Source organism: Talaromyces proteolyticus (assembly GCF_021365285.1).
Source record: "Talaromyces proteolyticus strain PMI_201 chromosome Unknown BGW36scaffold_17, whole genome shotgun sequence".
In the NCBI taxonomy this organism is placed as follows: domain Eukaryota; kingdom Fungi; phylum Ascomycota; class Eurotiomycetes; order Eurotiales; family Trichocomaceae; genus Talaromyces; species Talaromyces proteolyticus.
This window is the reverse complement of record NW_025764293.1, coordinates 90,281-103,983: the sequence shown is the minus strand read 5'-3', so window position 1 is coordinate 103,983 and position 13,703 is coordinate 90,281. Positions and strand designations below refer to the sequence as shown.

General features: G+C 44.0%; 4 protein-coding genes across 4 annotated transcripts; 1 reads left to right on the top strand and 3 right to left on the bottom strand.

Moving 5' to 3' along the window:
* Positions 1 to 92: 92 nt before the first annotated feature.
* Positions 93 to 2,433, bottom strand: BGW36DRAFT_442583 (uncharacterized protein; the record flags this gene model as incomplete). The annotated part of the gene is given in 10 exon segments (XM_046221584.1): positions 93 to 419; positions 441 to 872; positions 906 to 960; positions 985 to 1,060; positions 1,091 to 1,106; positions 1,137 to 1,199; positions 1,221 to 1,444; positions 1,464 to 1,666; positions 1,775 to 2,105; positions 2,144 to 2,433. 10 exon segments carry the CDS (start codon positions 2,343 to 2,345, stop codon positions 93 to 95), a joined length of 1,929 nt encoding a protein of 642 aa, XP_046065186.1. The 5' UTR covers positions 2,346 to 2,433.
* Positions 2,434 to 3,709: 1,276 nt separating this feature from the next.
* On the top strand, positions 3,710 to 5,779 carry BGW36DRAFT_352718 (uncharacterized protein). Its single transcript, XM_046213393.1, has 4 exons — positions 3,710 to 3,981; positions 4,038 to 4,065; positions 4,127 to 4,570; positions 4,617 to 5,779. Exons 1-4 carry the CDS (start codon positions 3,728 to 3,730, stop codon positions 5,664 to 5,666), a joined length of 1,776 nt encoding a protein of 591 aa, XP_046065185.1. The 5' UTR covers positions 3,710 to 3,727; the 3' UTR covers positions 5,667 to 5,779.
* A 394-nt stretch (positions 5,780 to 6,173) lies between these two features.
* Positions 6,174 to 7,034, bottom strand: BGW36DRAFT_412685 (uncharacterized protein; the record flags this gene model as incomplete). The annotated part of the gene is made up of 1 exon (XM_046219218.1): positions 6,174 to 7,034. The coding sequence occupies one exon, from the start codon at positions 7,032 to 7,034 to the stop codon at positions 6,174 to 6,176; it is 861 nt and encodes a 286-aa protein (XP_046065184.1).
* A 2,075-nt stretch (positions 7,035 to 9,109) lies between these two features.
* Positions 9,110 to 10,562, bottom strand: BGW36DRAFT_434010 (uncharacterized protein; the record flags this gene model as incomplete). Its single annotated transcript, XM_046221355.1, has 4 exons — positions 9,110 to 9,915; positions 9,967 to 10,094; positions 10,153 to 10,307; positions 10,371 to 10,562. 4 exons carry the CDS (start codon positions 10,560 to 10,562, stop codon positions 9,110 to 9,112), a joined length of 1,281 nt encoding a protein of 426 aa, XP_046065183.1.
* Positions 10,563 to 13,703: the final 3,141 nt, after the last annotated feature.

The window sequence follows — 13,703 nt, the reverse complement described above, 5'->3', positions numbered from 1 at the left end:
CATTATTATTATCTAGCACGCTAGCAAGAGATCTCAGGAAGTTGAGAAGCTAATCACCGTGTCAAAAATGTTCCATCTCCATCTATGGGTAATTACTGTATTGAACTACTCGTCAGTTTGCTACCAGGAAATATGCTTAATATTGAAGAATAGTCGGTATTGTTTTCGAAATCTCTCCATAGATTGTATTCACCAATCTCAGGCCAAAGGGCCCATTCAATGGAGGGCAGTAAATGAATCAAGCAATCGGCTGCTTGGGTGATTGCACATAATTCAAATGAATTGGACTGATCTTGCGTCGACTCCTGCTTTGCAGCAGCCCTCGCCCGCAGGCTTTCCATAAAGTCCAAGAATAGATTGATTGGTTTGCTGCCTGCAGCGTGGATACAGCCACCAGAAAAAGCTACATCAATGGGTCTCTACGGTGTAGCTCCCATAACGCTAAGCCGTTCTTCACATTTTGCGAGTAATTCAACTCTACGGTTGAAACCCTCGGGGATTGTGCCATCTAATTTATAATTAATGATGCTGTTTTCGACGAGATTTTTGCAAGCTCTGACAATCTCATGAATGAGATGTCGAGGTGGGTGGTGGAAAGTTACACCATTAAGGGTCAAATTACCTACACATTGAATAAACTTCTCAAAAACGAATTCAAGTTGTTTTGGGTATGATTTGCCAAATCGCTCTAGAAACGTGATAAAGGAACCTTCGGACCACGTGAAGCCGTGAAACGTATCGATAACTCGATCGCTGGCATGTACAATCTCTCGATTAGTAATATCGGGACCTTCTTTGGCTGTACTATCTGTGATCCTTGCTCTAAGTGCCAGGGTATATAAAATCTCGACCCTGCATACGGAGGAAAACATCTAATGAGATCGAAGCTCCAAAAGAGGCCCAACAGCTAACAACTCCTCTCCGTTTCCACAGATGGACGAGTGTATTAGACAGTTATTGCTACGATTGAGTAGCTCCAAACACTCGTTTTCGGCTTTTTCAATGATCCCGGATATGGCCTCCAAGCTGGCCCAGTTTTGCTTGATAGCGATGACAGACTCTATGCCGATAACATTTGAAATAGCCTTACGAATGTGATTTATGATCTTTGGCAAACAGTGATAAGATCTCAAAACGAGTTGATATAATTCAATATGAGGTTGCGTGTTGGCAAGGACTTTCCGCATAACGTGGATTGGCTTTGTTATAAATCCGTCCACGAACGCATCATAGTAATAGATTTGCAAGCCTTGTAGCGAATCTAGAAGTATATTCTCCCACCCTGACGAGTTCAAAGAGTTTGGTTTGTTAACAGCTGATATAGTGTGTGCTGGCAACAACTCTAACCGATCTGCAATTTGATATGCAAGATTGATGTATAATTGGGATTTTAGCGCTTCATGCGAGATACTTTGAAAGGTAGTCAAAGCTGTTGCTTTGTAGCCTGCAAGTAAAAGGCTGACCACGAACGAGTCGCGATCTGTAGGGGACGAAAATAAAGGCCTGGCCGAAAGTCGACAGAGCCAGTTGCATGCTCTGCATCAAAATTGGGTGCTTCAGTGAAGGAACTTCAGAATCTCCAGAGCAATCAGGCAAAGTAGGGCAAAGCAAGTTCGTCGCAATATTGGTAGAAGCGGATTCATCTAGGGCTAAACGATTACGTAGCCTCACCAAAGTAGGTGTTTGGGGTAGAAAGAATCGATGTCAAGACAAACTAATGCTGTTCGTTAGCGACAGTGCTAGCTTTTACAAGTGCTGGTTTGTAACATTCTACCAGGAATCAAACGTTATCGCCATATCATCGCTAACAAGATCAATAAGATTTTTATTCCAAGGTGACGTCGCTCGTGGGATACTGGAGCCAAAAGTCTGGTCTTTGGCTAGGATGGCTGACAATAAGAAGGAAGGCTCTATCATGGATTTGAAAGTAGTCTTGAGTCGTCTCCGCGGGGTATGGTGAAATGGAAGTGGCCCGGTGTTTTCTTCAGACGTTAAGCTTTCATTCGCGGACTGTGCAAATAGGTATTCCCCGACGTCCAATACTGAGGATGAAGAAGGCCCCTCAGCTCTAGCCGTTGAATTCCCCGTTGTTATTCTAGTGTCATCTTGCCAAGGTGGGCGAAGAGCGCTTTTGCGGAAGGACGCCCTAGCACAGTCGGCTCGAAGATACACTCCAGACTTACGCTGCGACACCGATCGCAAGTCTTTTCTGGAGCTCGTGGGCTACCCAATGGTCGTATATCGTCAGAGTCCAGTAGCACGCACTTGATTTTCCTTGACCTGCATTTCTGGCATATCAGGCGAGCGTATTTGCCTCTTGGGCCGCGTTTGCCTCGTTCTCGCATGTGGGGCGATCGATTTGTCTGACGCTCGGTGGAAGATATCGAACTATTTCCCTATAACAGACAGATGTCTGGAGTGCAACAATAATCGAATGCGGTCGCTGAAGTATGCTCGAGTCAGATCAGGTCACCGCGCCTTTCAGATGAGGCTTACCTGGAAGTATCAAGACCATAGGTGTGCTTAAGCGATCCTACTTAATCAAGAATTAAGTAATATTGACCACATAGACGGTACCACGGACAGTGCTAGGATAGGGTGTTAACTTTTATTGCTGAACACTGATTGCGTGAAACTCCAAGTCTCCAAGTTGAATCATAAAAATAGCGCGTAAATATGCACCAACCAGGGAGCCGAGAAGGACTGGGGGGGATAAGACTGATGACGTCGCCCAACTTTGCATCTTTCCAAACGTTAGGAAAGTCATTTAAATAGTAACGTGTTGTCCGTGCTGTGGGTCGACGTTCTCGCTATTTCAGTTAATTTCGTATCAAGCAATCAGCTAGATGGTAGGCTGAGCCACGCCAAGACCGATGTGAGATTTGAAGTCTGTTAAAAAGGGGTTCTTCTGAGACTTCAAACCCTGAAATGGCATCAATTGGTGATATAAAAATCTATATGGCCTTGTGCGTAAGCCGTAAGTTGTCCTTTGCCCTACAGAGCGATAATGAGCTATGATGAATTCGCATAACAACGACGTACAATACTACTATATGTAGAGTAGGGGGCTTCTTGAGCCCTGAAGATTTATCATCAAATCATGAGAACGCCTCTGGTTTCTTTGCCTTTTTCCTAGGATATCAGAAAAATCGAAGTCGTCGAAAGGAAATCCATCAATGATCGTGGCTGCGGCTGAATTAAATCCAATCGACGGGTTGGTATGTTGAGCCCGCAGTGCGCGTTCCACTCGCGGTGATTCTGTAATCGACTAGCTGGAGTCGATCAGAGTACACGGCAACGAAAGCACTATGGTGCTGACTCGCTCGACTCAAATGTGATAATTTCTTATTTCTCTCTTGAGTTCCTCCTCAGAAATAACGCGGTGTTACTTGTCGTCATAGATGGAGCTTCCTGGGGACTTCATTCAATGTAGGTAGGGTGTAAATAATGAGCGTCTCCTTGTCGGCTAGTGAGCCCGAAGATGAAACACAGCTTACTCAGTTGGATGTCATGAAGGAACAAAAAAGGAATTAACCCAATACTGACGCATTAAACCACACCAATCCCAACAACCACATGTCCTGTCGATAAGTTATCGCGTGTATAAACATTCGATAACTAATGCTGAGTCAGAAATTTAGGTTGGTCTGAATAATCGTTTGAAACGCCCGACGATCTAACTAACTCCGATTACTAACAACTGTTCCGCCTTGACACAAATCTCACAATGCCAGTTTCAAGACGTCCACGTGGACATTCCTGCGTCCGTTGCAACCGGCGAAAAATCAAATGCGATGGAACGCAGCCATGCTCTGCCTGTCGTAGCGCCTCCGTGATCTGTTCTGCTCGACCCCCCGCGAAGTCTCGGCAGGGCAGGATGAAATTGCAGAAGCTATCAACGCCGACGGTGTCAAATTCCAATGAAGCTGCAACCGACGAGATTTTATTAGAAGATGAGGGCCATCCACGCTACTTTAATGAGTAAGTCGTGGTACCTTTCTGAATACGGAAGTATCGTGATTACTAACGTGACAAAGACCATTATGGGGTCATTTATCGAAGGAGGTAAGAGCGCTTTATAAACTGTACTTTCTCTAGCATTGTCTGAAGATTGAAAACCACAAAGTTACCTATAGTACCAACTCCCAGAGATGTTACCCAAGCCACCACGTCGACTTGTCCTGCAACCAGTATCCTTTGGGGCCCCTGTGAATATCAATCGATACAGTCATTTCGTCCAGCCCCAAGCCTGGCCTTTCAACTTTGGCAGATATTTTTGGATAACGTCAATCCTCTCTCAAAGATGATTCATGCACCTTCAGCTCAAAATATAATTACCGAAGCCACTCGTGACCAGAGTCGAGTGTCCCGTGGCTCGGAGGCTTTGATGTTCAGTATATACCTATGTGCAGTGAACTCCCTCAAAAAGTCAGAATGCGAGACCACTCTCGGTGAAAGCAAGAATGTATTACTGCAGAGGTATTTAACGGTAACTCAACAGGCACTTGTCAACGCAGAGTTTCTGCAGTCTAGTAGTTTGATTGTATTGCAGTCCCTTACATTATATCTGGTAAAAGGTTCTTAAGGCATGTATATTACTTTGCTAATAATTCCAGGTGTGCATGCGTCAACATTTTGACCACAAATCACTTTGGCTTCTTACGGGATTGGCAGTCCGTAGCGCGCAGCGAATTGGTCTTCATAAAGCCAATGGATCGAGCCTGATATCTGCTTTTGAAGCGGAAATGCGCCATCGGTTGTGGTGGCAGATTCTATTGGTCGACTCCCGCGCTGCCCAGTTTGCAGGTCTTTCCTTGGATATCCAGATGAGGGATTTCTTTGAGTCTCGAATCCCTTTGAATGTTAATGACTGCGATATACGACCTGAAATGACCAGCTGTCCTCCTGATATCGAAACCCACTCAACAGAAATGCTCTTCTGTCTAGTGATATACGAGGCCGCTCGGTTTTCTACCTCTCTACAACACGCCGAGGCCCAAGATATGGCAAGAATTGATGAATTCAGGTCGTCTATTCAGTCGAAGTACCTACGCTTCTGCGACGAGGCTATTCCACTACATCTCCTTACGAAACGACTAGTCCAAGGTCTTATCGCGCAAATCTCCATCAAGAACTTTTCAAATTGTAAGGATAATGGCACAACTAATATACCTGTGACTAATAGAGATGCGTTTTTTCTCTGGAACATCGAGGTAATTGAGTGCACGAATGAGATCTATTCCACTGAATGCCTACAGAGGTACCTGTGGTTCCTTCATGGCCTCTTTCCCATTGAGTCCTTTGTAAACATACTAGTGGAGTTGCAACATCGTCACCAAGGTGTTATGGTTGATAGAGGTTGGGACGCTATCAGCAATATATACAATACTTTCATGGACACTGATTGGGTACCCTGCTCCAACCCAAATGATTTGCTGTACTGTGCAGTGGGTAAGCTCGCATTGAAAGCATGGCAGGCTCATGCAATATATCGACATCCGACACCATTGTGGGTGACACGCTTACGAGAGAAGGAACGAGCGGCGAACAACGATCCTCTAGAAAATCTTCTTTTTTCCAATGTCCATGAAGAGATTGAATCGGGAGGTGCTTTCGAAGGAGCCGAGGATATATTTCAAAATCTACACATTAATTGGGCCCTCTAGACCAGGTCAATACGACCATCAGATATAATATGTTGTATGCTCTGATTTCCATATATGGTCTAAATTACATTTTACGTTACGTTGACATCTAATAAAGTTGGACAGAATGCCTGTTGATGTCATGGTAAAGATTCCTGGGATGTATAACTAAATTGGTATATTAAATGAGAAATGTTGGCTATATTGATGTCCCTTTGAGACGTATTTGATTTTGCGAATTTGCTTAATATACCACCTACTCAAGAGTGTGGAAATGATGGAACAAGAAAAGTGAACATCCCTCACCGCCCCCAAATAGATAAATAAACAGAGAGAAAAGTTAATAGCACTGGAAAAACAGAGAATGGCAGATTCTATTACTCGACCCTCGCACCCGCCTAGTTTGCTCGGGATAGAGGGAGCTCAAGATCCCATATAATAGAAAAACACACCAGAAAGATGAAATATGAATGAATAGGAACTGCCTAGATGAAATCATGTAACCAACTGAAAGGCTAGATTGTCAATTCATGTATTCTTGGACTTTTGGCTCCAACCCTTCATGTGTCGAGAAATAGCATACTCTGCCCGCCAGTAACCAGGCACAAATTGGAAGAGTAAGCCTCGAATCACTTTGCCTAAGGCGAATGGAATGTATAGGAAGGGTTTCTTTGCCCCTTGACTAGAGACCCCAATGGCGGAGATTTCTTTGTACGTCGGGTTTGTAGCGAGCTGCACAAAGCCATCCGCCAAATCAGCATAGGATACTGCGATGTACGCAAACTCGGTACTTATGACACACCCAGTCGCAGCTTCCTCTACCAGCGCATTAGGCTGAACTAGCAGCACAGACACAAGAGAGGTAGCGGCGAGAAACATCTCCTGGGCCTTGACTAGGTCGCTGTAGGGCCGGGAAAATGCATTCCGAATCATCCAGTCCAACACGATTGGTCGGGAGGCTGCAAAACGAGAGTTCCAGGTGGCAGATGAGAGGAGGAGGAGGCGTGGCCGAATCCATGTCTTCTCCTCCATTTGAAGCGATGCTAAGGCTCTAAGAACGGCTTGAGCGCAATCACGCAATACGGTTACTCCAGGAATGTTCTCATTCTCGCCGACTGTGCAAATAATTGTATCCACACTTGCAAGGCAATTCCGGATTAAGTTTTCATCGCTGAGACTCCCATGAAAGATAGTCACCCGACGGTCAGACGATAAAGACGGGAAAAGTGACTCGAGTTTTGCTCGAGACCGAGCATAAACATGGATTTCAATATCAGGAATGGTCTCCAGTTGAAGAAGTTTCTGCAAAATCCGACGGCCAGTATGCCCTGTAGCGCCCAATAGTGCGAAGCGTTGTCTAACGACACAGGAGGCAACAACTTTCGACATCTGCAACGATTCAAAGAAAAGTAGGTGAAAAGGAAGGTTTGATTTATTTCACATATATATAGACAATGGCCAATCTAGTATTTATTTCAAGGGCGGTGGGGATAGCGAAATGAGTATGTGGCACAATGCTCGACAAGAACAAACTGCTCTATGCGTCAATCAGTGATAGAACGACGTTTTGGGATACTTTGACTGTGTCGTGGAGATGGACGTGTCCCGCACTCAAGGTGCAGTTGGGTGTGAACGGGGCTTAGATGCATTTATATTGAAGTTCCAGTGTCGACTGTCACATAGCGGTAATAGTACTTGTCTCTCCTTGGTAGGGGCAATTAAATACCGGTCAAATTCTCTCACCGTGAGAATACTTCTCGTCAATACGTCCCGCTTTACCCCCACAGGCCATCAAATCTGTACAACCTCATGTAATTACTTGTACGCATAGTTCCCCACGCTCCAAACCCTTCTCCTACAGTGTGCAAAAGTATTTGCCCACACCCTGTCAGTTCAAGAAATTATCTAAGCCCAAAATTTAGCAAATCTACGTCGTTTTAAAACAATGCTAGAATCTCCTCAGCTACTTCTTGCTTACATAGTAAAAAACAGTGGAGGTAACGGCAATAAAATGGTGTGCAGATCTAGTCCATTTCAGTAGATATGGGATGCGCAAATACCTTTACCCCTCTGCTGTACATAGATGTCGCTGTTCCCAAAACTTTCCCTCAAGAACAAGGTCTATACGCGAATACATTACCTCTAAAATACACAACTTCTCAGCCGATCAGCCTTTTTGAGAGATTGGTAAGAGAGACTTTCTGTAATACACAATCAACGTCCAAAAGAATTCTTCGAAAGTCGTATGTCAGCAATCGTTAAGAACTAGGAATATTTTGGGGCTTAGGGATCTCGTGAGCCATCCTACATCTAGACAACACCTGCCACTTCTAAGCCCAAGGGCACGGTCCTGGTGGAGGCAATGCGAAATTGCAATAATGATAGGTCGCAGTAGGATGAACAAACACTGAAATAGAGAGGATGGAAAGTCACTATTGTACCACCCAGGATTACATTGGACACTCTAACCGTTGAACGGTTAGTCCTTGGGAAATGTTCGTTAAAATAAAAGTTGATTCTAGGGTTAATATGATTAACTAATATTGCTTCCTAAGAAATTTGATTGGTTGTTGAGAGGATCCACCATTGTTAAAAAAGTGCATCTGACAGGCTCTGCAGTAGTGACATAACATCCCTATCCCTTGGTTAAGAAAAAGCGACTATTCCGATTTGCACTAGGCATACTCGGGCGGAGGGTAGCAAACACCGACCACGGAGTCAACGAACAGCCGAGGAGCCGGCGGGACTAGTGAAAGTCCCACATTCGTGTATATGTGCGAATGCAGCAATTTCATATCGGAATCACAGAGCAGGTACAGTACAATCGGCGAGAGGTTACTAGGCAGAATGAGGGATTCCTTAGTTTGCGACTTTCTTTGATACGGTACACGATATCATCATGGATCACTCTAACTAGTGATGAAAGTATCGTAAAAGTAGATAAGATATATATACTCAGACTAGGTCTGGTTACTTCTGTAACATATTTAAGTATCAAACAATTAAGAGATACAAATGAGGATATTGCTTGAATATTTTCTCAGATCCTAGTTCACGAATCCAAATTATCCCAACTCAATAGCCGTAGAAAATAGCAAACAGCTTGAGTTTAGCGAATATAAGAGAGATAAAAAGCAGAGAAGTCCTCTCCCAGCTCAATTTCAAACCATACAGAATGGCTCATTTTCCTCGTCTCCAGTTATATTGATTTGAAGAAAATATTTGGCTCTCATATTAGTTAAATGTCGAGGAATAGGCTTTTGCGTACGAGGGCTTTACATTCTTTTTCCTTTTTCATCTCGTCCTTCACCTGAAGGAGAGCAGTACTCTAAACGAAATAGTTACAAGATAAAGAAGGCTCCAGCCCTATTTGCGATAATACGACCTGGATCTTTAGTTCATTTTCACTAGTCAAATTGATGTACATAGTGAATCTCAGTGCCTCAGTATGGTCATCCAGAGAATCAATTATCCTCCGGTCTATAGCCATCTCGGCTTGGGAGGAAGCCTTCGACTCCCTCTCCAAATCCCTCCCACCCATTGAACTCAGTGACATACTTCAGAGACGCCTTTAGATAAAATTCATCTTTCTTCCCATACGTTTCGGAAAAGGCTTTGGGAGCGCGCACGGCCTTGAAGAAATGGGAATCCTTAGCCCATTTGTGACTCAATGCCTTTTCTACTACCCATTTCCAGTCATGGTTACTTAGGCAGACTGAGGAGATTGATTCAGCTGTATCCTCAGAGAAATTTGGCTTTTGCTGGCAAATGTAGACAAGGAGTACGAATAATCCGTACTGTCTCAGGATCGCTGACTGCCTATCCTCTGGGAAAGTTTGCCATAGAATGCGGATGGCATGAGCAACAGTCATCACATGAATCAGATAGAAATCAAACTTTCCTTCTTTATCACCAGTGCCAATTCCAAGTAATACGGATAGATCACAACACTGTTCAAGCTGAGTGGTGGGATCGGTAATCTGCCAGGCATTCCAGTGTTCCAGGAGAGCATCAAAGCGCTTTTGAAGCAAGGCCTCAATATTCGTAATTCCCTGATTTGAGAACAGCCCATCAAAGCGCTTGTCATCACGAACGCGTGTTATGACATCGACAAGATTGGTCGTCTTATACGTAGAATTGTCAGGAGGACTGTGATCGAGGAGGCCGTGAAGTCCAATGTACTCAGTACAAGCCAAGCTCAGCCCTTCCGTTGCTACCTCTCCGCTCTGCAGTTCCCAGGCATACGCAAGGTGGATAAATGGATGGCCAACTCTCTAAGTTAGCTTAAGTCAGATGGTGTCTTAGTATGCGCGGGACATACGGCCACCAATTAACCCATTAATAATGGGCTCTGATCCGGAATATAGGTACTCTTGAAGGACCTTCTTCCAATCCCCATTTTCGGTCGCTACTTGCTCATCAAAAAAGTCAACATAGGCAACCGTGTACCTGGGGATATATCAGCTAAACATTACGCACTACGCAGGCGTGGGAGGTCCTAACGTACTCTTTCTGCGTAAGAAAGTCCCTCCAATTCTCAGTAGAAATACTGTGCCCTCGAATAAACTTGTCATCGACATGAATCAATTCCGTGATTTCGTGTTCGTATAGCTCTTCTAGTAGCTTGCTGCTAGCACCAAGGATATAAGCTGATCCCAACAACTGTGAAAATAATTAGCGAATCGTGAAAGATGAGGCAAACGAGGAATCTAGTTGGTCTTATACATGAGGAAGGTGGCTATGAAGTATTAGCTTTGGCTCGCGGAGAGGCGCTACTGTTGAATGGCCGTTTTCTAGCAAACGTTTCAAGGTTTGTCTGCGTTTATCGGCGACATCTGAGGCGTCAAAAATAGGTGCTGGCTCCAGATAAAGCTTTCTCGATGCTGGCGGCAGAGTCACCGCAGTCGTAATCGCCATTTTTGTGCAGTACCCTTTAGCATAAAGTTGATCTTGGATAGAACCGAAGGTCTTCTATTTCTTTGTTCTACTGTCTTGATGAGCCATGGGCATATCATATATATATATATATGATATGATCAAGTTAATATTGCTCCACAAAATTGAATTTGCGGGGAATTCTCCCGACTTTCAAAATTGGAAGTCTGGTGGAGAATTCGCGGGACCAACAAGGACTAAACTGGACTTTGTCAAAGAAACTAGTAGTCCAGTGTGACACGAATCTTTGACATCGGCCATACCGGATGGGATCCTACCACAAAAAAGCGGAGGATTGTGCTTTATCACAGGGTTAGTACTGTGTAAGAACCGGCAAAGTCTCTACTGCACTAACATTCTGAAAAGCGTTGGTTGGCCTTCCTCGACCTTAGCAGGCCTCTCTTCACGGCCATTATTACTTGAGTTAAGAGCAAGTATGATATTTTAATCAAGGAGCAAGAGAAGCTATTTGTGAAGATCAAAAGCAAGAATCTAGAGGTTATGTTGCATAGACTAATTCAATCTATTCTACGGCTCCGAAACAAAAGCTTCTAATTCGCCAGCGAAAACTGTCTTGAAAGGATACTGTAACTCAGACGGTGAGTAAATTTCGTATCCGGACCTCGGCCTTGAATCAAAGCGAGCCTGTATCCAGCCGTCGGTGCGTGAAAGGTTGCGAGGCCGATTCTCGGAATCGTAGTACAAGCAAATATGCTCATAAGTAACGTGAGTCTTCAACTGCCTCCACATCAAAATAACGCCGTCTAGTTGGAGGCTAGCGTTACGAGCATTGAAAATATTGCGAATTTTCCCAAATGGGCTAATCCACGGATCGTAAGCGATACTGTAATGCGTAAACTTCATGGGTTTAATCATAAGCCTAATCAAAACAGTCAGGCCTACGGCGGTCACTGGCGCCATTTCAATGAGAATTTATCAAAGCTCCATTATCCAAAGCCTATAAAATGAAATAATTTTACGGACGTTAGAAAGGAACTTTGTTCTGCGACTCTCAGCGTCTGTTGTCAGGGAAATTTATGGCATGCTGTATGTATATTGGCTACAATATTCTACACGTTACAGCGTTGGAGAAACGTAAAGAACAATCTTACTTTATAAGTCTCCGCTATTAGGTTCATAAGAGGTTTACAAAATCGTGGATAAAGGAAGAGAGACTGTTAATACCATGGAACTTTAGCCATTCGAAGTATTATACTTACAATAGATGTACTATAGCAGTGTTCATTACAGAGTACCGGACGGATATGGAAGACAAGGTCCGCGCAATTTCCATCATCAAAAACTCTCCCAAATACATGAAGGATGGAATTGTAATAGCAAAGCGTCAAAATTCTAGAACCACGATACCGTAATATATCATCATGACATCTCGTTCCCCGTCGCCTTGAATTGATCAGTTTGTAGCCCTCCAAAAATCGAGATATTGGAGACAAGCGAACTTCCATCGCAGTTTATCCTAGCCATCCTAGCTGTGCCAACAATTTTACGATCGTGCGGGCCGGAAAGGCTGCACAGCAATCTGACCGCTTCGTGGTGGTGGGCTCGATTATCCGGTTCGGGTTCACAACGGTGAGAAGATGTCAGAACCCTAACACCAGCCAATCTACCGAGAGCTACGTAATCAGCGAAGATATTTTCACAAAAACTGGCCCTCTACTAGACCTTCATGCATTGGCCGTGTTCGCTCAGAAGGGCCAAATGATGTTTGCTGTTCATTCACGACTTGGAGTGTCGTCGTTTACCGAAATACGCGAGAAGAAACTCCCATTGGAAATTGCAGTCTCCAGAGATGATGGGACTTATTTTATTAGATATGCATCGACACTATCTTGAAAGCCCACGGAGTGAGCGAGAACGCGGTCTCCTTATGGGTTTCTGGATGAAGGAAGGACGTCCCAAACAAGTTATAAAATTGAATGGGACAGGCTAGACTGATGCAATCATGCAATAAGCAATCATGACACCGTGGTAGGGGGCCTAATGGGGGATCCGAATATGGTCCTGGTGCCACTAGAAGACGGCCCTATGACTTTGTCAAGCCAACACTATTTTAATAAAGCTTCGCTGGCAACTAACCGCTGGAGTAAGTTACCCTGCAAGGTCATAGTGTCGACATTTCTAAGTTCATTGTCATTGTACGGGCAGCTATTCCCCACCCACTCAAGATTGTGGAAACGATGGAACGAGAACGGTGGAAAAATAAATAGACAGATAAGTAAACCTATAGGGGAACTGGAAAGACTGGGAACAACAGAGAATTTTCAATGAACCAAATTCAAATACTTGCCTAAATCTGTACCTTTTTCGCCCTGTGTTTGTTGTTACAAGTTAGGAAATTATAAATGTGTTTGTAATGTCAGTGCAAAATTTATTTGCCTAGACCAGTGTTATGTGATCGCTATGACCCTGTCAATTACCATGGGTATGGCCAGGTATCTGACGATGTCTGTCTTCACTGTTCTTCACGAGACAATTATTCTTCGGGCTGAGAACCGAGCACAAGGGCATGATTAATGGCACGGCTAGAGAGGCAACATTAGCCGGCCTGATACGAAGTGGTGTTATGAATATTACCGCTATCCTAAAGATAGTTAGACCTAGTGGGTCGAGGTGCGTTATCGTAATTTTAGCCATGATCAATTTATATTGGTGCCTTGCTGCTAGTCTCCGTTCCGTGAATCATAAAGCCCTCACGAGCATCTATTCCGCTCTGACTGCGTCTATTTTCGATGGATGACTACTGAGAATGGTATATGTATTATGTTATTAACTTTTATCGACTCACTCCCCGCAGCTGAAATTTTCAGCTGATCGGGTCTCGAATAGGCACTGCATATTACTACTGATTAAGGGGGTTTGGTTCCGCTTGACCCGTTCTTCTTTTGCCTTCTATTTTCCGTTTTCTTTTTTTGTCTTCTGGTTATGCTTTCTCTACTCTCGTCCTCTCTGTCTTTCTAATTCCGGGAAAAATGACAGGTGTCTTCGACCACTTCGGAAATTCTAAGTTTATTTCATTTCATTTATTTTTATTATTTTGCTTGGTCCTTTTGGAAAGGTTGGCTCAACATGTCGCCTCACCAGCTACCAGCGGAACAAGGAATT